At 35.8% G+C, this 26,695-nt stretch overlaps 1 protein-coding gene across 4 annotated transcripts in view; it reads left to right on the top strand.

The window, feature by feature from the left end:
* AP1G1 (adaptor-related protein complex 1, gamma 1 subunit) overlaps positions 1–26,695 on the top strand; it is a 103,584-nt gene that overhangs the window by 52,402 nt on the left and 24,487 nt on the right. For 3 of the 4 annotated variants that reach the window (XM_010850922.1, XM_010850920.1, XM_010850921.1), the window contains exons 3-14: positions 1,730–1,854; positions 6,015–6,156; positions 7,794–7,890; positions 9,013–9,089; positions 9,928–9,936; positions 12,181–12,276; positions 12,732–12,812; positions 13,011–13,109; positions 18,297–18,352; positions 19,422–19,535; positions 22,428–22,568; positions 23,502–23,556. In XM_010850922.1, coding sequence (XP_010849224.1) covers positions 1,730–1,854; positions 6,015–6,156; positions 7,794–7,890; positions 9,013–9,089; positions 9,928–9,936; positions 12,181–12,276; positions 12,732–12,812; positions 13,011–13,109; positions 18,297–18,352; positions 19,422–19,535; positions 22,428–22,568; positions 23,502–23,556 — 1,092 coding nt within the window. The remainder of the gene's footprint in view (positions 1–1,729; positions 1,855–6,014; positions 6,157–7,793; positions 7,891–9,012; positions 9,090–9,927; positions 9,937–12,180; positions 12,277–12,731; positions 12,813–13,010; positions 13,110–18,296; positions 18,353–19,421; positions 19,536–22,427; positions 22,569–23,501; positions 23,557–26,695) is intronic. The other variant, XM_010850923.1, reaches the window with a different exon arrangement.

Raw genomic sequence — 26,695 nt, 5'->3', positions numbered from 1 at the left:
TTGTTCTTTGAAATTTAAATTGTGTAGATAGAAAGGGTTGTTAGATAATCTTTGTTGATCTCAGAGGCATTTCAGTTTTCCTTGGGATCCTGGTTATTCTCTCTTAGAGGCTTCTTTGACATGCTCATGATGCTATAGTCATCCCACAACCTCTTGGTGTTTTTAATGTGGGAACATTGAGAGAGCAGTTTTTAAATAGCTCAAGAGGGATTTATTTGTAAACTCTTTTACTTTCCTTAATTTGACTTTCATACTTACAGGCAGATTCTTGTGGGAAGTAGTCTCATGAGATCTCACATTGCTGTATACACCGGTCTGCATCTGAGCCCCTTTCCTTGGAATGCTGTGAGTCTAAATGGGAGCATAGTTTGAAAAACTCCTCTGAAAGAGTTTTAACTTGTGTATACCCTTTGAAAACCACTGCCCTAGAGGGAATGTTTGGCTTCTTCCTTGTTAGTCAAGATGAAATCATAAAGTATATATCAGTGATTATGAAGTTCAAGAAAGTCTAAGTAGAGAGACAGACTAATTACAAGGACTTTTTTTTTAATTGAAGGATTTTTGATTTATAGTATTGTCTGTATTTCCAGTGTACAGTGAAGTGACTGAGTTATACGTATGTGTGTGTGAGAGTATGTATTTCAGATTAGTTTTCATTATGTTAAGATACTGAATATAGTTCCCTCTACTATACAGTAATGATTGTTGCTTATCTGTTTTATGTATAGCAGTTTGTATCTGTTAATTGCTCCTAATTTACCCCTCTCTCTCTCTTCCCCTCTGGCAACCATAAGTTTTCTACCTTGATCTGTTTTCTATTTTGTAAGTAGATTGATTTGTTTTACTTCTTAGATTCCACATGTGATACCATGTACCATTTGCCTTTCACTTCACTTAATATGATGCTCTCTAGGTCCATCCATGTGGCTGCTAATGGTAATACTTGGTTCTTTAATACTCTATTATACACACGTGCGTGCATGTGTGCGCACACATGCGTGCATACCCCCCCCAACCTTAAACCAATCATCTGTTAATGGGCACGTGGGTTGTTCTGTATCTTGGCTATTGTAAATAACTTCATGGATTCTTAAGCTCTGAGGGTTGTGTAAAGAATTATGTACGAGGAAATTGTATAAAATATTTTAGGTTAATTCTATTACTGAGTTTTCCTGTGGCTTTTTGTTGTTGTTTTCTTCTGTTTGATTCCTAAAACCTCTACTCTTCATAGTTCAAGCCTCAAATGTAGCACTTTTCCACATAAAGTTAGTTAATTGTCCTCCTTTTTTAATTGTACCTTCCATGATGTTTAGGACTGTTTGACACTTGGGTACATTTCAGTTACTGAGCTTTTGATATTTCAGAATAGGAACCAGACATTAAATACACACATGTGTTAGGTGCTCATTTAATGTACTCTAGGAATTAAATTAAGAATAAGGTTTATTAAACCCTTATGATAACACTCCCATAGTCTGTACGAATATTTAGATCTAACATAAACTTCGCAGATTATTTGGATGGCAAGTACGATAGGGCCTTAACTAGATACTCTATTCCAGAGCTTGATTATTATCTTTAAGATATTGAAAGATCTTAAGTCTTTGCCTTTTATTTTTGTGGTTTGATGATATAGGTTATACCTATGTACTTTAGTTATCCATTGATTCTGGGTTAAAAACATTGTTTTCCTGATTGAAATTTCTTTTTTTTTTTTTGTAATTTGTAGTTGGAGTGCCTCAAGCTTATCGCCTCTCAAAAATTCACAGACAAACGCATTGGCTATTTAGGGGCAATGCTGTTGTTAGATGAAAGACAAGATGTCCATCTTCTCATGACCAACTGTATCAAGAAGTAAGTCTTAATTTCTTTCTTATAACTGCTTTGTTTTTTTAGGTCTTTTTAATAATAGGACATCAAGGCTTCTGTTTATTGATTTTATATTTGTTGTCTAGAATATAATTGAGTTGCTTTTGGTTCTGGAGCTTATATATAAAGAGGATAAGGAAAGGATTAAAACTTCTGTAGAAAAAAAGTAAATCTGTAGGGGATAATTTAAATGAAAGTATTGTTGTACATCTTGAGTCATAGCAACTATTTAGCAATGAATAAGCATTTGGACTTTGATAGAATAGAAAAAGCATTGGTAAATCTTAGCTTTCTTATCATAGAATTTTTTGAATACCATGAATTATGAGGCACTGTATTTATTAAATAACTACCAATATATTCTAAATGAATACCATTTAAAGGTAAAAAGAGAGGTCTTGCTTGTCAGCAGTCTAATCCCAGATTTCAGTTGCTGACAGTTGTATTTAGCCTGTGAGCTTTTGTGCATAAGTCCTTTTTTCTCTAACAGGTGCTTTGCTGATTTACTAGTCCAGTTATGTGTTTACCTTAGAAGCTGAGGAATGCTTGCCATTCTAGAAAAAGTAGAAGACCTGCGAGTAGGGAGTTAACAGTTCTTCTCAGTATCCCTCTTATAATAAATTTCTGTTAAAAAGCTATGAAAGTTCTGATGGCCTTATTGATTTAAGGTTCTTTTTGGGTTTTTTTGGTTTTGGTATGTCTACCAGTTTATCTTCTTTTTTAGATTTAATTTTTAATTTACAGTATTTGTGTAATTGACAGAAAGAAGCAGGGGTTTATAGGCGATCAGTTTGTAGACGTTGAACTCATATATTTTGCTGTGGTAAATGTTGTAATTTAAAATTTCCCAATAATTAAAAAATTTTAAATGAGAGTTAAGATTTGCTTGTAAAAATATAGTATCTCATTTAAATACACTGCCTCTGCAGCTTTATTTGGGAAAATTTTGTTCTTTTTGGCCTTGAAATAAATATTAGTAATGAAAATACTAAGTTGCTTCAATTTATTCAACAAACATTGATTGCATACCTGTTGTATGCCAGGAGCTATTGTAAGTGCTGAGGATGGAAAATGAAAAAAGTGAGCAGAAATCTTTGGTGTCATGGAGGTTACATTCTAGGTGTTTAACATGACTTTATACTCTTATTTTGGACAAGGCTCTGAAAGTTTCTTTAATTTTTGTTCTTACATGCTCTGCTGCCCTTATTACTCAAGCCTTTAGTCACATGCTGATAATTTGACAGTTCTGCCTAGCATCAAGTTTTGAGCCAACTTAAGAATAGGTTTGTAGCTTGATTAAAATTGAAGAATGAGGCATATAGGCAATGAAGGAATCTGTGTGTATAATGAGACCCAGCCAAGCCCCAAGTGAATTTAGGAGAGAGCTACTAATAGTTGGGAATTGATCCAATACTTCAGTTTAAGTTCAGTCAAAGGACTTTGGATCATTCAGTTTTTTAAAATCTTTTAATGAATGGGTTTTTTGTTTATTTGTGAGGTTTCTTGCTTTTTGTTTGTATTATAGGGCATCATAGTGTACTAGCAGTTTTTCTGTTTAATGATGGCATGTTTACCTCATTGTTCATTGGTCCAGAAAAACTTTTAAGACATTAATGATCTTGGACTTAAATCTTTAAAAATCAGACACATTATTTTAAGAGCTTGCCTTATACAGATATTCTTAATCATTGAAAAATGAATGAAGAGTTAACGAAATATTTTTTGGGAACCAGTACCATAATTAAGTTAAAGTTTATTAGTAATTTTTATCTTAAATATTCAAATTAGTAGAAAGTAGCAAACCTGACTGACACTTTCCTTTTGTTTCTTTTCCTTTCTTTGTTCTTCAGGGATTTATTCATTGGTTCATTAAAAATTATCATTAATGAAACCTTTACAGTGTTGACAACAATACATTTTGTTATGAAATATAAGCTATTTTCCAGAACAAAAACAATTCAGAGAGAAGAATGGCATTATTTTACACTTTTGTAAATATCTTTAATGTCTAACCTAATAGAATAGGTTAGATGCTTGTGTTCGCTTCTGCATTCATTTTCTTATGTTTTAGTTGAAATATATGAAGATCTAGCCTTTCACAGATAATGTTTGAAAAAGGAAGAGGGCTTTAATAACCTTTCAGATAACTGTGGATAATCTTCCATGATCCCATACCAAACTCCACAAGTGGTAGTTTCATTAGGTTAGTGTAGAATCTGAAATTGTATCAGTGAAGTTTGTTTTTTTTTTTGTTATATTGAAACCCATCCATACAGTTTGACTCTTTTGTTTAGTTTTTAAACATCATGCTTAAAGCATTTGGAGAAAATTAGTTCAAGGAGCTTTAAAGTATTAATAGACTGTCAGGTTCATGATGGCAATACAAATATTCCAAAATTCTAGTTTTCACTTTCAAAGCTTAGGTTTGTCATTGGCAACAAATATTGTCACTTGTTGCCCTTGAAGTGATAGGCTTACTTGGCTTTTCTTCCAGAAAATGTTTAAGAATGTTTAAGAAAATAACCACATCTTAGTAATTATAATTGTTATTTTTCAGGTAAAAATGATGTTCATTTTAAAAACAGCTGGTTCGTAGTTTAGCTTGCAAATGAAACAGATACACAAGTGCTTTTTGCTGAGATTGTCCCTTATTTCATTATGCATCAGAAGTATTTCATGCATACTTTCCATTTTGTCACACAGAATATTAAAAAATGTGCACTCAAGAGTCAAGGTATGAGGGAGTTCCTTGGTGGCCTAGTGCTTAGGATTCTGGGCTTTCACTGAAGTGACCCAGATTCAATCCCTGATCAGGGAACTGAGATCCTACAAGTTGCATGGCATGGCTTAAAAAAGAAAAAAAGTCAAGGTATAATTAAGCTAGTCATTTTTACTGCTTTGTCGTGAGTGACTGAACAGCAGACAACAACAAAAAGGGGAGTATTAAGTGAAACTGCCTCCCTCCCTTCCTTCTTGGACCGTTAAGTATATGGCAGTGAATTCAGTGACTGGTAATACAGTTTGGTGCCTCTTTCCTGATACGTGCTAATGTGCCTTAGTTCTTCCCATTTGCACTGATAGTGCAATAAAGCTGACAAATAATGAGTTAGTATTGTGAAAGTATTTATATCTCATGGACCCCCTGAAATAGTCCTAGGAACTTCCAGAGATTCTCTAATCACCGTTTGAGAACCACTGAACTAAAGGATTTTAAAATACTCTTAAGGCTGGTAGAAGTAGCATAACTCAACATAGGAATTCAGCTTCTGCATAGTAAGAGTTGATTATAATATATAAATGCATTTACTATTCAAACTTTTAATGCTTCAACTTTTCTGAAAATACTTCCTGGCTGGTTTAGAAATAGTTTTGTGCAGTAATCAGTGCCTGTTAGAATTTTTTGTATCTGTTCAGTTCAGTTCAGTTTCTCAGTCGTGTCCAACTCTCTGCGACCCCATGAATCGCAGCATGCCAGGCCTCCCTGTCCATCACCAACTCCCGGAGTTCACTCAGACTCATGTCCATTGAGTCAGTGATGCCATCCAGCCATCTACTAGATATTGAGCCTCACTGTAACATCTACCTTAGTTTAAGATGGTTTAATTAGCTGTTTTTTTAGTTACTGTTTTTCTTCTTTTGAATAAATGTAAAAATTAATATCAAGGTTAATACTGTGCTCAAAGATTTTAGAGTGTTTCTGTTGTGATGTTTGTCATCTTAAATGCTCTAGCAGGATTGTGTTTTCTAAATTTTTTTTTAAACATTTTGGTTAATATCTTACTTTTTTGTAGTTAATAGAGCATATTAAAATCTTTAAAGATAGAGTTGTGCTTCATATTCTGTCATTGCTAGTAAAGAAAGTTCTTTTGGCATCCCATAGGTAGTATGTTGTATAGATTCTGTTACTAGTGGTGTTTGGAAATGCTGGGTTGTAAGCATGTAGAACAAACTGTCAGTTTACTGTGTTGTAATTTGTATTAATAATAAGGTTAGAATAAACATTTTTTTTTGCAAAAATTATCCTAATATTTTCCTTATGAGAGGAATCATGAATCATTCAGAGCTTTCTTGTTAGATTGTGAAGCTTCTTCATTGGGAGCACCGGGCAGGGCATATTCATTTCTGCCGCCTTCTTTCTTTTGCAGTGATCTCAATCATAGCACACAGTATGTACAAGGGCTAGCACTTTGTACCCTCGGCTGCATGGGGTCCTCAGAGATGTGCAGAGATCTTGCAGGAGAGGTAGAGAAACTCTTGAAAACCTCCAACTCTTACTTAAGAAAAAAGGTAACTTTCCATGAAATGGAATGTCTGTGTTTGGAATAGGGAGTATTATGGAGAGAAGGCACATTATTCATTCTTGAAAGCGCAAGTGATAATATAACTTTCTCTGTGCATTAAATGTGTTTTAAATGACTGTATATGAATCAGTTGTTCATAAGTCAAAATCTATTTTTTATACTAATTTTGGAGGTGATTTTTTTATTGCTATTTAACTCTCCAGTTGGTAAGTGATTGTGAACACTTTAATTCTCTTAATTCCTCACTTTTCAAGAAAATTGTTTATCAACAAATAGATGAAAAAAAAAAAAAAAAAAAAAAAAAAACAAATAGATGGCATACCTAATTACTTCCTAAATTACCTGACTCTAACCAGTGTTAAACAAAGTGATAATGAACAGATTGTTACAAATTTATTTTAGTGCCCATGCCTTTATATTAGGGCCTTTGAATCTTGGAAGTGCAGTTCCTTGGGACCTAGATAATTATTAGGGAATGATTTAGAACCTCCTTCCTAAAATTGGTATATCTAAGTGAAATAGTAATGGAAGACAGTGATCGTATTCTCTTATATGCTTTTATTTGTTAGTATAAATATTTTGTTGTTATTTTATTGTGCTTGAATCTTAAAGCCTTCATAAATAAGCGGTATAAAATTTAGGACTTTAGAAGTGACATAAAATCATCTGATTGTCATTGACTGTGCCTTTTGCATTTAATGGTGTGAGACAAAGCTGTTTAAAAGGGCCAAGCTGTTTTCCAGGATCATGTGCTGCTAATGATGGCTAAAGGCCAAAGCCAGTCCTTTCTCTTAAAGAATGTGTGGGCTGCTCTTGTTCAGAAAGATTACATAAATATTAAGTAAAATATCCCTGCAGATTAGGAAAAAATTGTTTTCCTCAACTGTAGCATGGGAAGAATTAGCTGAAATCTTTTCTTATTAAGTACCTAAATTATGATATTCAGTTCCAACAAGTAGTAGTTATGGTTCCTTTGCGGGGATAGGGGGAGAGTAACTGAAATCAGTCTTTGAATGTCCCTTTCTTTCCTGTCAACAAGCTAGGGCCATCTTTTCTTTAGTAGAGACTGGCTAACAGAGAGACTTAACTAAGATACTAAGTAACTTTCAAATGATTTCCTTGATTTCAGTAGAGGTTGAATGGAGAAAGTATAGGTATTATTAAAAGTAGCAGCAGATTTAAAGCATCTGCAATATATGTATCTTTCACCTGCATAGTGTTTTTATAAAACCTTTTGGTTTTCTTACTCAGAAGAATGATGATCAGTGACAGAGTCTTTATTTTTTAACTTTGCAAAGCTGCAGATAAATTATACTTAGCACAATTGGTAAGCTCGTGTTAACAGATGGTCTGGTTGAAAAAAGTTGTTGTCCACTTATTTGGTAATATATGACCAAAGAGACAGGTGAGTTAGAAGTTCTCATTAATGCAGTAGTATAAATTGGACAGCCCTAAGCAATTAATAACTAATAAATCTGATAATCAGATCTATACCTCCTTTCTTTTTTCATGTAGATGAACTGGTTGACAAGGTTCTTTTGTTTGTAAGATTGGTTGTCCTAACTTTAATTGAAATAAATCTTCTTTTGTCCTTTTTATGTTTTTTTTTTTTTTTTTTTGTAGGCAGCACTTTGTGCTGTTCATGTCATCAGGAAGGTTCCTGAACTTATGGAGATGTTTTTACCAGCAACAAAAAATTTGTTGAATGAAAAGAACCATGGTAATGTGATTTGGATGCACTCATGAAGTACTGAGGGAGAAGGAGAAAGACAATAGTCTTCAGGCAGTCTTGGCCTCTGTCTCACACAGTGGACTCAGCTTTCTGCTGTGCTTGGACACCTTTTCCAGGAAGGGCCAATGGGTTGAATCTCTCTTCTACTCTCAAATACTAGCTTTGTAATTAGAGATTGATTCCTTTATAGTAAGCTTGTTTTTCATTTCTGGTCCCCTTTTATTATATCAAAAATACTATATTAACTAATACTCAGTGTAATTGCAAATGATCCTAGCCTTGATTTTCATGTGTGAAACCTTTTGACTTCTTGGCTATTTCTTTATCTCTTTGCCATTGTAATGTAAGATTTGTGAAACTCCTTGTAGGTTACTTGTAACAGGAATTTGTAATGGGTACTCAGACATATAAAACTTATGAGGAATTAGATGGAATGTATGTGGCTGTTCTTTACTGAACATTTTATTCTTGTTTTGAATTTAATGAAACAGATTCTGAGTGAAGAAAATTCTTGTGTCCTAAATGCTAAGAAAAAAAGTGGTAACATGTATTTAATTTGATCAATGCAGTCCTCTGCCTAGAAGATTCAGAATATACTTGTTGAATAAATGAATGTCTAGGGCACATATTTAGTGTAAAGTATGTGATTCTTTTCACTCACTCTTGAACAAGCAAATTTACTTTGTCATTCATGACTATATTTTGTCTGGAAATTTAAAGTCTTAGTAAGATTTTTCTTCTTGAAATATCTTTCAAAAATCAGCTAAGAGCTTACTAAATCTGGAGCAGGTGATATCCAGTTTATATTGACTGAGCATGTCTTTATGGATATTCTCAAATGGAGAGGCTTGTACATTGAATGTCATTTGTAAGCAATTATTCTGGCCACGTAACTTTAGAATATTCTGATTTGACAGATCATCTGTATTAAATCAGCAGGTATCTATGAATACCTTCTTTGTATTCAGCTCAATGCTTAGATTCTTGGGAGATTAAAAAACAAAAGTAGCAGCTACGTTTTTGGAATTGACCTTCAGAACTGAAAGCCCTGTGCTATGAAACTGAAGAATACAGCCTCATTTTTAGTTTTCACCGGCTCTTTTCTTTCAGGTGTCCTTCACACTTCTGTAGTCCTCCTCACAGAAATGTGTGAGCGAAGCCCAGACATGCTTGCACATTTCAGAAAGGTAGGTGCTACTCTGTATATCTAAGCCTCTCTTGATTGAAAATGGTTTTCCTAAAGGACATGATTTTCTCACTTAGGAATTTTCTTTTGGAAAGGTATGGAACTGAGTAAAGGACTTAACCAACCCTTCTGTGTGGTAGGAAGTCAGCTTTAGGCACAGAACTGGCAGTAGTACAGTGTTTCCCCTTTCATAATAGAAGTCTTTTCTCCTTGGCAGACACGCCGATCTCTCATGTACTTTATCTACTGTTTTCACATTGAAATTAGGAAATGTAACCTGAGGTCGAATTACAAGCAGGAATTGTGTGTGTGTGTGTGTGCGTGTGTTTTAAGGCAGGTGATTTCTTTTTTTTTTTTTTACCTTCTAAGGTGAAAACTGCAAACTGAGATTTGATATTACCTTTACCTAACAGAGAGTCCCCCTCTGTTCATTTTGTGCTGTGGTGACTCCAGTGGTAGATGTCTCTAGCTTTCTGAAGTCCCTCCCTCCCTTTCTTAGAGCATTCTAGAATGGAGATTTTTGTTTTTTCCACTTACGTTCAGAAGGCACTAGTAAGCAGGACTCAGAGAAAGACTGTTTTTTGGATAATTACATGCATTCAGTTCCTTTTATAGGATGATGATCACTCCATATATTGGGTTTACTTTGTACTTTAGATCTAATGAAGCTCTAATAGCAGCTCTTCGGGCGGTGTGGCGGGGGGAGCTTTTTTTTCCTCCTTAGATGATCATGTCTTGATTAAAATATTATAAGTATAGTATGAGGCCCGTATCTGTCCCTAATGCTTGCTTTGTATGTTTTGTTCCTGTTGTCTGTTTGGAATCCTGCTGTATGTTAGAATGAAAAGGTAAGAATTAACCCTCATTTAGATCGTGCATGCTGGCATTAGGTCCTTAGTAGCTTTTGTGTATCCATCCACAAATGTGGCTTAAAAAATATACTAATGCTGAATCTGTGCTTAATTCTGTGTTATTTGTCATAGCATTTTTAGCTAACTCCTTAGTCCAGATTTGGTCTTGTCACTTAAACTCCTGATTCCACAGTCAGCCTTGGATTTCAGTTGCAGCCTTTCCTGATTTTTAAGCCTCCTCCTCTGCCTTTCCTTTATCTTCACCTGAGATACTTTGAGCAGTTTCCCAGTGGCATTGGTGATGGCAGTCCAGAGCAATTTGGAACCAAAACACCAAACACTGCTTTTTTTTGAAGTAGATACACTTTAGAACCGTGTCTGGGTAACCTCATACTTTAAAAAGCTCAGTACTACTTCTGAGCTTTCAATTCAGACTTAGAGCTTTAATTTCTTCCTGACCTGCACTCGATCTTGCCTTAAAGTTTTGGAGCGTTAAAAGATTTTTGAGGTAGAGTGGGTGGGCATCAACTGATTTTCATGGCTGCAGCTTTTCCCTTTGTCATTTTGTTTGTCTTGTCATCAGTTTTAGTAACTTGCTTTTTTGTCTGAAAAATAAAGCTTGGTTCCAAGAATTTGTATGCTGAACACTTAGAGATATTTGTGCTTTTTGTCCCAGGGTGCTCTTATGTGGTGTGAGCTTCGTAGCTGAAGGAAAAAGAATTTTTCCGAGACAGAAACCAGATTTAAAAAAATAATGAAGGATATGTGTAGTACAAAAAAGTAGACTATTGAGAAGTATGCAAGGCGAACTACTTTTTAGTGTAGAGCTTGCTAACTAGATGGTTCCAGTTTTATTACATTTTAAAGCAGTTTATATAGTTATATTATTCTGACTTCTTATTGAATCTGTCCAGAGTTGAGAGATTTAATGAGGATTCTGTTTAGAATTTACAGGCCATTGTAAGCTTAGATTTGTTTGAATCTTGGAGTTGTCCAAATTAGATTTTTGTTAGGTGACTTAGGAAGTGCTAAATTCTGAAGTGTTATGGCCAAACCTATTCACACAGATTATGTTGTCTTATATTCAGCAGTAGATTTAGTATTGTGTTTTGAGTGCATTCCTTGAGCCCAGCTTGGCTTTTGTTTCAGTCTTGATCCACTTAGAAAGGAATCCAGATTCAATGAGAAAAAGATAATTGAGCTGCAGCAAAGTTGGGGCTGTTCTGATTGCCTCCAAGACAGATAAGATTCAGCTTGCTTTGGATTCAGTTCTTAATGTTAGGTGGTGATTAGAGTTGTTTATATAGCTAAATTGAGTTTGTAGTTGGAGACTGGAAAGGTCCTTATTGTGGCAAACATTTTGAAATGGGGTTTTAATCTTAAATGATTTCTCAATGAAGTGCAATAAATAATAGTATTTAAAGCATTTTTAAGTTCAGCTTGGCAATAAAATTGCCTCTACTGTGTGTCATCAGTCAGTCTAATGGACAGAGTTAAAAAAGAAGGGCATTCTGACCATAAGGAATGTATCATTTCATTAGTAAGATAAGATAGGCAACAAATGTATGATTAGGTGCTGAAATTGAATTTTATCAAAAATTGTGTTGTATGAGTTAAGAATAGGACAAAAACAGCATTCATGGCCTTGCTTTCTTTCTCAGGAGAAGGAGACAATTTTTCATGTGTCTTGTCGGTGTTGGAGACTTTTGTATTCCCTGTTGTTTATTGGGAAAGGATATAACTGACAATATAATAAGAGAGAGTTTTGTTTTCTTTATTTGAGATAGTTTGTTTTAAAACTAATTTTCATAAAATTACCAGAGTTTTGGATGTGGTAGCATTTTATATCCACATGTGTTAGATAGATTAAAAACTGAATATGTTTGTGCAGCCTACGTGTGTCAAGTCCCATAGAAGTCCCCATAGGCATCTGTTTTACTCAGTTCTCTAGGCTTTCTGACCTACTGTTATTTGTAGTATCTTCGCATATATTACTCTGAAGTAAAAATGTCTGTTTTGGTTTTAATTCAGATAACATACATACTCCTTCTTGAGTTCTGGGCCAGAATACTTCTAAGTTACGTCTGTGAAACATCAACAGTATACTAGGATATTGTATCAGTAGAATTTGCTTGGACTCAGACTCTTGAATCTGTTTTTTCTAAGCCAAGTTAACCTCTGCCTTTTCCTGAGAAATTCTTTGATATTCACTGTTTTTTGATGCATCTCTCTTCCCTGCAGCTTGTGCCCCAATTAGTTCGTATTCTAAAGAACCTCATCATGTCCGGATATTCACCAGAACATGATGTTTCTGGGATCAGTGACCCCTTTTTGCAGGTGAGCTTGAAAGAAAGTTTAGGATAAATGATATATTTTGGAATGAATTTTTCCTTCCTCTTATGTTTGTGTTGAGTAGTTTTGGTAGTTAATTGATTAAGCTAATTACATTGATAAATGAATAGTGACACAATTCTGTATTAGATTAATAGAATAAAATTATATTTGTAATAGTCAAATCATGTACCACATAGAAACATGATTTTCCAGTGTGCTGTATAGCTCTGCAGGTAATGGTATCCTTTGACTGTTAAGTGTAGATTGTCTAACAGCTTCATTAAGACATAGAACCATACATAACTGCTCTAAAGATCATGTTTAAAATTCTTCTGTTTGAATTTTGACCATTTCTATTGGGATCTAAGACTTCATTTAAGTTATTTGAATTTCATATCAAGCAAAGGTCCTTTGTGCTAGACATAATTTGTTGATGTTTGTCATATTTTGCACATTAGGTACGAATTTTGCGGTTATTAAGAATTTTAGGACGAAATGATGATGACTCAAGTGAAGCTATGAATGATATATTAGCACAGGTGAGTAGAACAAAACTTGTGTTTTTGTAAACACCCATTTTAGTATAGCAGGGAGCAGATTGATTGTGATTATATGGAGCAATTTTTGTTTGTGTTTTCTCATTGGTGGCTGAAAACAATCATAAAATGTCTCTTGTTACCTCTGGATGTTTTTTGGAAACATTGTTTTGTCACATAACACCTTCTGTGTCTTTTCAGGTTGCCACTAATACGGAGACTAGTAAAAATGTAGGAAATGCTATTCTTTATGAAACGGTTTTGACTATCATGGATATTAAGTCAGAGAGTGGACTGCGAGTAAGTTTTTAATCTTTACTCTAAACATTTTATTTTAAAATAATTGACTTGGAATTTGGAAATTAACTTTAGGAAAGAATGATGCAGAATGTATGATGTTTTGGTACCTGAAGTATCATTCTATCCACTGAAGGATTAATGTTGATTATAATAGAAATTGGAAGGTTTTATGTATGTTACAAATACAGACAATGTTGAATGAAGGAACCATTTCAGAATAAGCTTTTGTTTGGAGCCGTGATTTGAGTTGGCCTCATTCACTTCAAACAAGATGGCAGCATATTTGAGTTAATCCATTTTTCTTAAATATTTATTTTTATTTAAAAAAATGAACACATAAAGTAAAAAAAATTCCATACAAAATGGTATCAGTTCAGTTCAGTCACTCACATGTGTCCGACTCTTTGCAACCCCGTGGACTGCAGCATGCCAGGCTTCCTTGTCCATCACCAACTCCCAAAACTCATCAAACTCATGTCCATTGAGTTAGCGATGCCATCCAACCATCTTATCTTCTGTCGTCCCCTTCTCCTGTCTTCAGTCTTTCCCAGCATCAGAGTCTTTTCAGATGAATCAGCTCTTCGCATGAGGTGGTCCAAGTATTGGAGTTTCAGCTTCAGCATCAGTCCTTCCAATGAATATTCTGGACTGATTTCCCTTAGGAATGACTGGTTTGATCTCCTTTCTGTCAAAGGGACTCTCAAGAGTCTTCTCCAACACCACAGTTCAAAAGCATCAATTCTTTGGTACTCAGCTTTCTTTAAAGTCCAATTCTCACATCCATATGTGACTACTGGAAAAACCGTAGCTTTGACTAGACAGACCTTTGTTGGCAAAGTAATGTCTCTGCTTTTTAATATGCTATCTAGGTTGGTCATAGCTCTTCTTCCAAGGAGCGAGCAAGCATCTTTTAATTTCATGGCTGCAGTCACCATCTGCAGTGATACTGAAGCCCAGAAAAATAAAATCTCTGTTTCCATCGTTTTTGCATCTATTTGCCATGAAATGATGGGACCGGATGCCATGATCTTGGTTTTTTGAATGTTGAGTTTTAAGCCAGCCTTTTCACTCTCCTCTTACACTTTCATCAAGAGGCTCTTTATTTCTTCTTTGCTTTCTGCCGTAAGGGTGGTATCTGAGATTATTGATATTTCTCCCAACAATCTTGATTCCAGCTTGTGCTTCATCCAGCCCAGCATATCACATGTTATACTCTGCATATAAGTTAAGTAAGCAGTGTGTCAATATACAGCCTTGATGTACTCCTTTCCCAGTTTGTAACCAGTCTGTTCCATCTCCGGTTCTAACTGTTGCTTCCTGACCTGCATACAGGTTTCTCAGGAGACAGGTCAGGTGGTCTGGTATTCCCATCTCTTGAAGAATTTTCCACAGTTTGTTGTGATGTACACAGTCAAAGGCTTTGGTGTAATCAACAAAGCAGATGTTTTTCTGGAATTCTCTTGCTTTTTTCTATGATCCAGTGGATGTTGGCAATTTGATCTCTGGTTCCTCTGCCTTTTCTAAACCCAGCTTGAACATCTGGAATTTCACAGTTCACGTACTATTGAAGCCTGGATTGGAGAATTTGAGCATTACTTTGCTAGTGTGTGAGATGAGTGCAGTTGTGCAGTAGTTTGAACTTTATTTGGCATTACCTTTCTTTGGAATTGGAATGAAAATTGATCTTTTCCAGTCCTGTGGCCACTGCTGAGTTTTCCAAATTTGCTGGCATATTGAGTGCAGCACTTCCACAGCATCATCTTTTAGGAATTCCATCACCTTCACTAACTTTGTTTGTAGTGATGCTTCCTAAAGCCCACTTGACTTCACATTCCAGGACGTCTGGCTCTAATTGAGTGATCACACCATCGTGGTTATCTGGGTCATGAAGATCTTTTTTGTATAGTTCTTCTGTGTATTCTTGCCACCTCTTCTTAATGTCTTCTGCTTTTGTTAGGTCCATACCGTTTCTGTCCTTTATCAAACCCATCTTTGCATTAGATGTTCCCTTGGTGTCTCTAATTTTCTTAAAGAGATCTCTAGTCTTTTCCATTCTGTTGTTTTCCTCTATTTCTTTGTATTGATCACTGAGGAAGCCTTTCTTATCTCTCCTTGCTATTCTTTGGAACTCTTCTTTCAAATGGGTATATCTTTCCTTTTCTCCTTTGCCTTTAGTTTCTCTTCTTTTCTCAGCTATTTATAAGGCCTCCTCAGACAACCATTTTGCCTTTTTTCAGTTCTTTTTCTAGGGGATGGTCTTGATCACTGCCTCCTGTTCAGTGTCACGAACCTTCGTCCGTAGTTCTTCAGGCACTCTGTCTATCAGATCTAATCCCTTGAATCTGTTTGTCACTTCAAGTGTATAATCGTAAGGGATTTGATTTAGGTCATACCTGAATGGTCTAGTGGTTTTCCCTACTTTCTTCAATTTAAGTCTGAATTTGACAATAAGGAGTTCATGATCTGAGCCACAGTCAGCTCCTGGTCTTGGTTTTGCTAACTGTATAGAGCTTCTCCATCTTTGGCTGCAAAGAATATAATCAGTCTGATTTTGGTATTGACCATCTGAGGATGTCAGTGTGTAGAGTCTTCTCTTGCATTGTTGGAAGAGGGTGCTTGCTATGACCAGTGTGTTCTCTTGGCAAAACTGTGTTTGCCTTTGCCCTGCTTCATTTTGTACTGCAAGGCCAAATTTGCCTGTTATTCCAGGTGTTTCTTCATTTCCTACTTTTGCATTCCTAGTCCCCTATGATGAAAAGGACACCTTTTTTGGGTGTTAGCTCTAGAAGGTCTTGTAGGTCTTCACAGAACCGTTCAGCTTCTTTAGCATTAGTAGGTGGGGCATAGGCTTGGATTACTGTGATATTGAATGGTTTGCCTTGGAAACAAACAGAGATCATTCTGTCATTTTTGAGATTGCACCCAAGCATTTCAGACTCTTTTTTGACTATGAGGGCTACTATATTTCTTCTAAGAAATTCTTGTCCACAGTAGTAGATATAATGGTCATCTGAATTAAATTTGCCCATTTCAGTCCATTTTAATTCACTGATTTCTAAAATTCGATGTTCACTCTTGCCATCTCCTGTTTGAGCACTTCAAAGAAAATGGTATACAGGGAGGAAAATGTCTGCTTATTGATTTTATGTTTAGACTTAATTCTTCTAGTCAGCAGTTGTTACCATTTTCTAATGTACATTTTGGGATGGTATTCTATTCATATTTAAACATATCTCTCTGTTTGTATTTCTTATCTTCCCCACTTTTAAACCTTTTTATTTAAAATAATTTTAGGCTTATAGAAAAGTTTCAAATTCAGTCAGCCTCCCCTAATGTTAACATCTTGTTTTCCTGTAGTGTAATTATCAAAACTAAGAAATTAATATTGGTTTAATACCATTAATTGAATTACAGATTTTATTCAGATTTTACCAGTTTTTCTACTGATGTCCTTTTTCCTTTCTAGCACCAATCCTTGATCCCATGTTGCATTGATTGTCATGTCTCCTTAGTCTCCTCCAATCTTGACATTTCCTTCATCTTTCCTTGTCTTCTGTGACAGTTTTGAAGTGCACTGATCAGTTATTTTGCAGAATATTCCTGAATTTGACAGTCTGATATATTCTTATAAAAATTAGTTTGTAGTTAAGCTTTTTTGGTGAGACTACCCCAGAAGTGTTGTGCCCTTTACAGTTTCATATCTGGAGGTACATGCTCCTTATTTGTCTCATTACTGGTGATTTTAACCTTGATCTTTTGGGTAAGGTGGTGTCTGCTGTGTCTCTCCACTGTATAATTGTTATTTTTACTCTATGTAATTAAAAATATTTTGGAGAAAACACTTTTGACACTATGCAGATACTCTGTTCTCAGACTTTTGCCAACCAATTTTAGTATCCTTCTGAGGATCTTGTCTTTAACAATTTTTTGGGTGGTGCTCTAATGATACTTTTCTATTCTCCTCACTTTTTCTTCTTTAAGTAATTGGAATTCTTTTGTAAGGAAAAACTCTCCTTCAAGTGTTTATTCATTCTTTCAACCATTTATTAATATAATGATCGCTAATCCATTGCTTTGTGAGAAACAAATATACTAACTATACTACAGTATTTGGGTATAGGTCTTTTGACATCTGGGTGGTTCTGCACCTTATGCTTATCATGTTAGATGAAAACACTATGTTGGAGCTAGTTTATATTCACATATATAGAGACCATTCTCATTTTAAAAAAGATTGGTGCAATTTGCATAACATAAACTCTATCATTTTAACCATCTCTAACTTTGTAGTTCAGTGGCGTTAAGTAAGTACCTTCAGACTGTTGTGTAGCCAAAACCCACCATTCATCTTCAGAACTTCTTAGTTTCCCAAACTGAAACTGTGTGCCCTTTAAACAATAATTCCCCATTATCCCCTGACCCCAACCCCTGGCAACCACCATTCTACTTTCTGTCTCTATGGATTTGCCTATTCAAGACATTTCACCTAAATGGAATCATATAATATGGGGTGTTTGTGTCTGGCTTATTTCACTTAATATAATATTCTCAGGGTACATACCTGTCATAGCATGTGTCATGATTCATTCTTTTTAATGGTTGTATAACATTCCATTGCGTGAATGTGCCATAGTACATTTAGGAAAATTGCTATTAATGAACACTCCTATCATTTGTGATTACAGATAGTGTTGCAGTAGATTTTTGTGCATATGTTCAACTATATTTGTCAGCTGAATTCCTAGATGTGAAATTGTTGAAGCAGGGAATATATTTTCATTTTGTAGTTTTAATTGTTTATTAATTTTTTTGACTGTGTCATGAGGCATGGATTAAACTCGTGCCACCTTCAGTGGGTGCTCGGAGTCCTAACCTAACCATCCAGTGAATACCTTATTTTTATTATTTATAGTTATTGCCAAATTTCCCTCCAGTGAAGTTGTACCAATAGTATTTTCCTGCTAGCAATATAAAAACTTGAAAACATTCTTACGGCTTTTACTGTTGAAATAGAATATGATTTTAAGAGTTTGCCTTCAGAGGTTTTTTTTGGCTAGCAATCCGTAGAAGTGCTGATTAAACTACCACCTTTAAATAGTTTGCACTCATCAGAGGCCAGAAAGTGATCCTTAAACAATATAGATTTTTTATTTTCTTAAATTCTTAACTTGTGCTATTTTTCTGTAGGTCCTAGCCATAAATATCCTGGGTCGTTTCTTATTGAACAATGACAAGAATATCAGGTAAGTAAGCTGAAAAATATTTTGTATCTGGCTATTATAAACTCAGTGTATTCATGAGTGACTTTGCTCAAGATCACACATGTAGAGTGACATGTCTAAAACTTCAACTCAGGATTTTTATTTTTAGTCTAAAGACTGTTTTGATAAGAATTTGAGGATTTGCCTCATGAGTTAACTTTTAGTCCTTATTTATGCTTTACCTTTAGGAATCAGCAAACTTTTTCTGTCTGGGAACAGATGGTCTCTATTTTTTTTTTTTCCAGATGGTCTCTATTATAAACTACATGGGCCTTAGGGTCTCTTTGGCAACTACTCAGCTCTGCCTCTTGGTGTGAAAGCAGCCACAGACTGTGCAGATGATGGCTGCATTGCAATAAAAATTGATTTACCAAACCGGACAGCAGAGGGCTATTCTAGGCTTAGTTTGCTGACCCCTCTCAATTAAGAAGAAAAACAATATTTCGGTTACAAACCTAGAAGATGTTTGTAAACTCCAGCTACTTTTAAAAAGTGAATGAATTTATCAGTGTTATTTTTTTATTCTTTCTTATCATGTTATGATTGAAAAAAAAAAGTGGAAATAATTATTATGGTACCCTGAATTATCTTCTCCTTCCAGAAGATTTTTTTATACTTAGATGGTAAATTCAAAGTTTTGTAGGGGCAGTTTTGGTACTGGTATCAAAAGTAGAGAAAATACAAATGGTAAAATTGAAATAATTTCCTCTTGCATTTTGGGGCTCAGGCAGCCTGAAAAGGCATACTGTATGCTTATTTTGTTGTGCTATTTGAAAGAGTTTGGAAGAACCGAGTCTATCACTTTTAGAAATTTAATGGAGTTGGCCATGAATGTAAATCTAAATCCCAGGCTTCTGGTTGCCACAGTTTTTGATTATAGTGTTGTTTATGGGTTTACAGCGTTTACATTTTACTAAGTCTGTTGTGTCTTTTAAATATTTAACCATGTACGGTTTTCAGTAGTCATTGAACATCATCTTTGTCATTAAGCAGAGAACTATCCTGAATTTCCCGTTTTAATTATGTTCTTCTGCAACTTTGTTTCATCCAGATATGTAGCTTTGACATCTTTGTTGAAGACTGTGCAGACAGATCACAATGCAGTACAGAGGCACAGAAGCACAATTGTGGACTGTCTAAAAGATTTGGATGTCTCCATAAAACGGTAACAGATAATTGAAAGTTGTGTGCCACTCCCCCCCCCCCCCCGGCCAATCCTCCATCTCGATAACTTTGTAATAGAGTTTTGAGAAGGAGAATGTTGACATTTATGTATTTAGTCATTATTTTGACAGAGTAAATCCTTTTTTCGAAAAGGATTGGCAGGGAGAAGTTTAGATCAATGAAAGAGACCAGTAAGGAATACTTCAGTGCACCCTGAAGTTACCCTTGGTTCTTTGTTAAATAAAACAGGTGCAAGTAGGCTGGGCATACGTTTACTCATCAGAGGTACTGTGTTCTGTGTGCTGGAGGATGAAGATATGAAGTGATCCATCGGCTGAGTGTTCTGTCACTATGCTGAGACTCGAATGGCTGACAGCACACATTTTCTTGCAGTACTTATGCCCCAAGATACTAGAGGCAACCTGTTAAAACAGTGCATCTGGGAATGACTTTTAGGCAGCACATAGGACTTAAAAAAAAAAAAACAACTTGGAGTATGGCTGATTAACACTGTTCTGATAGTTCAGGTGAGCAGCAAAGAGACTGAGCCATATATATGCATGTATCCATTCTCCCCCAAACTTCTCTGCCATCCAGGCTGCCACATAACGTTGATGTGGCATACAGTAGGACCTTGCTGGTTACCATTTTAAAATACAGCAGTGTGTACATGTCGGTCCCAAACTCCCTATCTCTTCCCCGATCTTCTCTGCTGGCAACCATAAGTTCATTCTCTGAAGTCTGTTTCTGTTTTGTAAATAAGTTTATTTGTATCATTTCTTTTTAGATTCTGCATATAAAGGATGTCATATGATATTTCTCCTTCTCTGTCTAACTTACTTTACTCAGCACTTTACTCAGCATATGACTTTGAAAGGCATGTTTTTTTTTTCCTTGATCAATTAACTCTACTGGTCCTCCTCTTAGAATAACTGTATGTGTTTGTAAAATCTAGTTATAGTAGGCTTCAATGAACTTTTGGTTTACTGTTCAAACCAGAAAAATTTAATTTGAACTGATCTCTGAAACTATTCACTAAACAAACATTTATTGATAATTGAGTTCCTTTTATTTGTAGAGAACAGATGTTAAGTGCTTGGGCAAACTAAAAATAAGACCTGGTCTCAGTAATAATGACTTTTATATAAAGCTTTGTGAAGGATTTATAAGCACCCTCTCAGTTGGTTCTCAGAGCAAGCCAGTAAGAGAAACTAGGCAATCACTTCTCTCCTCAGTTAACAGATTAAAGTACAGTCCCAGAGGAATCAAATGACTTAACTCTAAAGCTTACTCCTTGAACAAGGCAGTCTTCGGGATAGAAATCAGACTTTCTGACTCCTATTGTGTTGTTTCTCTTTCGCTCTTGACTGGGCTTTGCATTTCAAAAGTAAAACCTGGGTCTTTTGACAGGTTGTATAGCAATAGCAGCTAAGACTCTGGAGCCAGAAGGCCTCGTTTCATATCCTAGCTTTGCCCTTAATAAACTTGGTCTGGTTACTTAGTCTTTCTGTGCTTCGGTTGTCTCCATGTACAATGTAGATACAGGAGCACCCACTTCCAAAGGTTATGTGGGATTAACTGGACTAGCATATGTAAAGCACTTAACCACTGTATAAGAATTAGCTATTATTGCATTTCTTAATGCAATTTTAAGGATTGAGTTTTTGTTGCTTGTAGATTAAGATGAAAGTATTTTCAACTTATTAAATTGGTATTTTTGAAAGTAAATTATATGCCATGGTTTGACATTATTGACCAAATATGAAAAGATGAGTGTAGTAACTAGCATATCCATATTTACCTTGGTTGTCAAATTTGATAGGCAGCTATTTGTTATTGTTGTTCAGTCGCTCAGTCATGTCCAACTCTTTGCAAGCCCGTTGCAGCACACTGGGCTCCCCTGACCTTCACTGTCTCCCGGAGTTTGCTCAAACTCATGTTATAGTGATGCTATTATAGAAACTCCTGTTTGCTCTCATAGCACATATCTTTTTTTCCTTTTCATGGCGCTTACTGTCTTTTTTCATTTTTCTTTCCAGCTTTATTGGTATATAATTGTATGAGTCTAAGATGTACATCACATTGCTTTGTCACACTTTATTGCAAAATGTAACTCCTGCAGCATATCACATAATTACCATTTCTTTTTTGTGGTGAAAATATTTAAAATCTACTTATTTTAAAATATTTTTAAAATATTTAAAATCTAGCAGCTTTCAAGTTTATTAATACATCATTATTAATAATAGCCATTATGCTATACATTAAATCTCCAGAGCCTGTTTATCTTACACATGGAAATTCATGCTCTTTGACCAATATTTCCCTATTTTTCCCACCCCACAGTGGGTAACCACCATTCTAGCTGTATTTCTATGCATTCAGCTTTTTTAGCTTCTACATATAAGTGATATCATACAATATTTGTCTTTCTCTAACTTATTTCACTCAGCCCTCAGGGTTTGTTTTTATTCTAATCACTTGTATACCTTTCGACGTATGTTATATCATCTTTGGGTTGAAGTGGATGTAGTAAAAGAGTTTGGTGACTATATATCACATTTTTAACTGTTGATGCAGAGAGATAGTATTTTTGAGTATTAATTTCTTTGCCTCTCTTTTTGAGCCTTTTAGGTATTCTAAATTTCAGCTTCATAGAATAGACTGTCTTTAGTAGTGTGTATCTTTTGGGAATTTTTGAAGAAAAGCATTGATGAAAGTTCAAAATAACTTTGTTAAGTTTGATTATCTCATGTGCAAAGATTGGGATTACAAGATCACACAAGGACATCAATACATCCACTGGTGCTTGGTGTTCAGGGACAACATACCTGGGTCTTTGTTTCATTCCCACTGTAAATATCATAACTTTTTTTCCCTCCCTCCATGGAAGGCGTGCAATGGAATTGAGTTTTGCCCTGGTAAATGGGAATAATATTCGAGGCATGATGAAGGAGTTACTTTATTTTCTGGATTCATGTGAGCCAGAATTTAAAGCAGACTGTGCATCTGGAATCTTCCTTGCTGCAGAAAAGTAAGATTTAACTTTTACATTCATTGGTAAAAAATGCTTGGAACTTTTTGGAAAGCATCTTTAAAACATGAGGGAAATGTTGTAAACATGTTTAAATATGTAACGTTTATTTCAGGCTTCCCGTTAGAAATTGGGTTTGAGAAGGTCCTTGTAGTCAGTATTTATGTTAAGCATTATACTAAGACCAAAATAATCCCACTTTTATAAAATCTCCTGTTGTATCTGTTCTTTAACCTCTCTTCTATGATTCCCTTTTAATGAAGAGAATAGAAAAGTTACAACATTTGCATTGTGGTTCTGTGTAAAACTTTCTGGGTTGAAGTCCTCAGGATTTTGATAGTATGGTTATTTCTCCTCTTTTCACTGTGAATTTAAGGGGAGGCAAGTTCCTAGACCTGGTGTTACCTGGGTCTGGGAACAGTGCTCTTTCTTCTTTCTTCTCTGTCCTCTCCTGTCCTGACTTTATGATTTGTTTTCTAAGAAAAAAATTGGAGACAGAGTCCTCAGTTCTCAACTCAGCAACTCCTGTTGCAGTATTTACATATGAATTTGACCATGTACTGTTTCATTATCCATTGAAATGGGAATTGGTGCTAGTTTAATTGCTGGTAGTTTTGAAGGTGAAATGCGTCCAGATACAACCTCTTAACCTGTGAACCTCAAGACTATAGGACAGGAGTTTGGAAAGTCACTGTGTGTGTGTGTGTGTGTGTGTGTGTGTGTGTGTGTGTCTGTGTGTCTGTGTATAAGAGTTGCTCAGTCGTGTCCAACTCTTTGCAACCCCATAGACTGTAGCCCAGCAGACCCCTCTGTCCATGGGATTCTCCAGGCAAGAATACTGGAGTGGGTTGCCATTTCCTTCTCCATGAAAGTCACTGAGCAGAACTTAATTTACAGGTTCCAGTTTTTTCATCTGTGCCATTGTTTTCTCAGGTATGCACCTTCCAAACGGTGGCATATAGACACGATTATGCGCGTTCTGACAACGGTAAGTAGTTTTTTTAGGTAAGTGTGTACTAAGTGCTGGATGTGTCAGTTAATGAGACAGACAAAGCTCTTATTCTTATGCAGCTTATGTTTTAGTGGGGGAGATGGGAAATTCATGGGGAAAGAGGGATGCTCCTGTCAGGCAGGGGGGAATGCTGTGAAAAATAGTAGAGCAGCATGAGGTACTATAGTGATGACAGAGGAGAATGGGATATGGGGCAGTGGGCCAGGTTCTTGGGTAGAATAGTCAGGGCAGGTCACTCAGAAGAGGTAACATTTGAGTAGAGAACTTGGTAAAGTGGTGAGCTGTACAAAGATTTGGGAGAAGAGTGTACAAACCAGAGGGAACAGTTGGTGTTGGAAAGCCTGAGGGTAAGTAACAAGCTTGACGTGTTTGGAGAGCATCAAGAAGGCCCGTGCAGCCAGTAGACTGAGAGAGGCAGAGAATGGTTTGAGGCAGGGGCTAGATTCTGTAAGGCCTCACAAGAGTTAGGATTTTATTTTGATATGATGGGAAATCATTGGGAAGCTTTGTTTAGTTTTGTTTTGGCTGTACTGTGTAGCATGCTGGATCTTAGTTCCCAGACCAGGGATCGAACCCGTGCTCTCTGCAGTGGATTCACAGAGTCTTAACCACTGGGCCACCAGGAAAGTCAAAACCTTTCTTTAAGAAAATGCTCCAACTTTTCATTTTTCCAATGAGTTTAGATTCTCTTATTATACAGTTATATGCCTTTTCTTCTTTAGCCTGTTGATGTGCTAGGTTACATTAATTGATTTAAAAAAATTATTTATTTAATTGAAGTTTAGTTGGCTTGCATTAATTGAATTTTTAATGTTGAATCAGCCTTCCATATCTGGAATAAATACGACATGGTTGTGGTGTATAGTTTTCTTTAATACATTATTAGATTTGATTTGCTAAAATTTTAAGGATATTTATTTGCACCTGTGTTCATGAGATACTGGTCTATAGTTTTCTGTTCCTGATATTTTATTTGACCCTTGTGTTATTTAGTAGTGTGTTGTTTAATCTCCACATATTTGGGGACTTTTCAGCTATCTTTGTATTGCTAATTTCTAGTTAAATTTTGTATGATTTCTGTTCTTTTAAATTTAAGACATTCTTAATGGCCCAGAATGTGATCTGTCTTGATGAATGCTCCATGTGAGCTTGAGAAGAATGTTTATGCTGTTGTTGAATGACATAGTCTGTAAATGTCAATTAGATCATGTTGAAGCTTTCTCTTAAAAAACATTCTGCTTTTTCCCATTAGGGAACAATATATGTGTCCAAGTCACACCACTGATTACCTGCTTTTTAGTGTCTTACCTTTCCTTTCTGCCAGTTTCCCCAAACTTCTCCCTCCATCTTTGTGTTTCTTAACAGGAGTGAGTATCCTACCAATCTGGGATTTTGTTTCTTTGTCTTTTTCTGTTTCCTCTTCAAAGTACAGGTGTGTAGGCCAGGTCTTGGTCCTATAAATCAGATCCACTCTTCTATCCAATAATGGGAGATTGACCAAGGTGGGCACAGCTTCCACAGTTTGTATGCCCTGTGCATCTTGTTTATCATAATGCTCTTGTGAGACCAAAATTTAGTTTCGTCAAGGTTAAATAGCTTTACTTTGTCTCCATGGTGGTAAATCTCAGATTTCATTTGTCAACAGGACAATAAAGATATCGTTGTTTTTTTTTTTGAAGTGTGGATAATGAAATACAAAACACTTCCCATTGCTGGGGCTAGAAGGACTGTTACGTTTTAAAGAAATTCGGATTTTTAGAAACTTACTGTTTATTTCAGTTTTATCTTACTTATTAAGCCTTTTTCAACTGTTCATACACAGCTCTTTCTCCATATCCCAGAGCAGTGTGACTACCATAGCTGGCTTGTATGCTTTTATTTATTTATTTATTTTTAAATCTCAGTTTTATTTATGTATTTATTTACCTTTACAATATTGTATTGGTTTTGCCATACATTGACATGAATCCGCCACAGGTGTACATGTGTTGCCCATCCTGAACCCACCTCCCTCCCCATCCCATCCCTCTGGGTCATCCCAGTACACCAGCCCTGAGCACCCTGTGTCATGCATCGAACCTGGACTGGTGATCCGTTTCACATGTGATAATAATACATGTTTCAATGCCATTCTCCCAAAACATCCCACCCTCGCCCTCTCCCACAGAGTCCAAAAGACTGTTCTGTACATCTGTGTCTCTTTTGCTGTCTTGCATACAGGCTTATCATTACCATCTTTCTAAACTCCATATATATGCATTAGTATACTGTATTGGTATTTTTCTTTCTGGCTTACTTCACTCTGTTACAATAGGCTCCAGTTTCATCCACCTCATTAGAACTGATTCAACTGGATTCTTTTTAATGGCTGAGTAATATTCCATTGTGTGTATGTACCACAGCGCTCTTATCCATTCATCTGCTGATGGACATCTAGGTTGCTTCCATGTCCTGGCTAGTACAAACAGTGCTGCAATGAATATTGGGGTACACGTGTCTCTTTCAATTCTGGTTTCCTTGGTGTGTATGCCCAGCAGTGGGATTGCTGGGTCATATGGCAGTTTTATTTCCAGTTTTTTAAGGAATCTCCACACTGTTCTCCATAGTGGCTGTATTAGTTTGCATCCCCACCAACAGTGTAAGAGGGTTCCCTTTTCTCCACACCCTCTCCAGCATTCATTGCTTGTAGACTTTTGGATCACAGCTATTCTGACTTGTGTGAAATGGTACCTCATTGTGGTTTTGATTTGCATTTTTCTGATAATGAGTGATGTTGAGCATCTCTTCATATGTTTGTTGGCCATCTGTATGTCTTCTTTGGAGAACTGTCTGTTTAGTTCTTTGGCCCACTTTTTGATTGGGTCATTTATTTTTCTGGAATTAAGCTTCAGGAGTTGCTTGTATATTTTTGAGATTCTTTGTCCGTTGCTTCGTTTGCTATTATTTTCTCCCATTCTGAAGGCTGTCTTTTCACCTTGCCTATAGTTTCCTTTGTTGTGCAGAAGCTTTTAATTTTAATTAGGTCCCATTTGTTTATTTTTACTTTTATTTCCAATATTCTGGGAGGTTGGGTCATAGAGGATCCTCCTGTGGTTTATGTCAGAGAGTGTTTTGC

The sequence above is a fragment of the Bison bison genome, unplaced genomic scaffold (assembly GCF_000754665.1).
Source record: "Bison bison bison isolate TAMUID 2011002044 unplaced genomic scaffold, Bison_UMD1.0 scf7180017864297, whole genome shotgun sequence".
Taxonomy (NCBI): domain Eukaryota; kingdom Metazoa; phylum Chordata; class Mammalia; order Artiodactyla; family Bovidae; genus Bison; species Bison bison.
The sequence above is the reverse complement of the archived record's forward strand: the minus strand, read 5'-3'. Positions and strand labels throughout refer to the sequence as shown.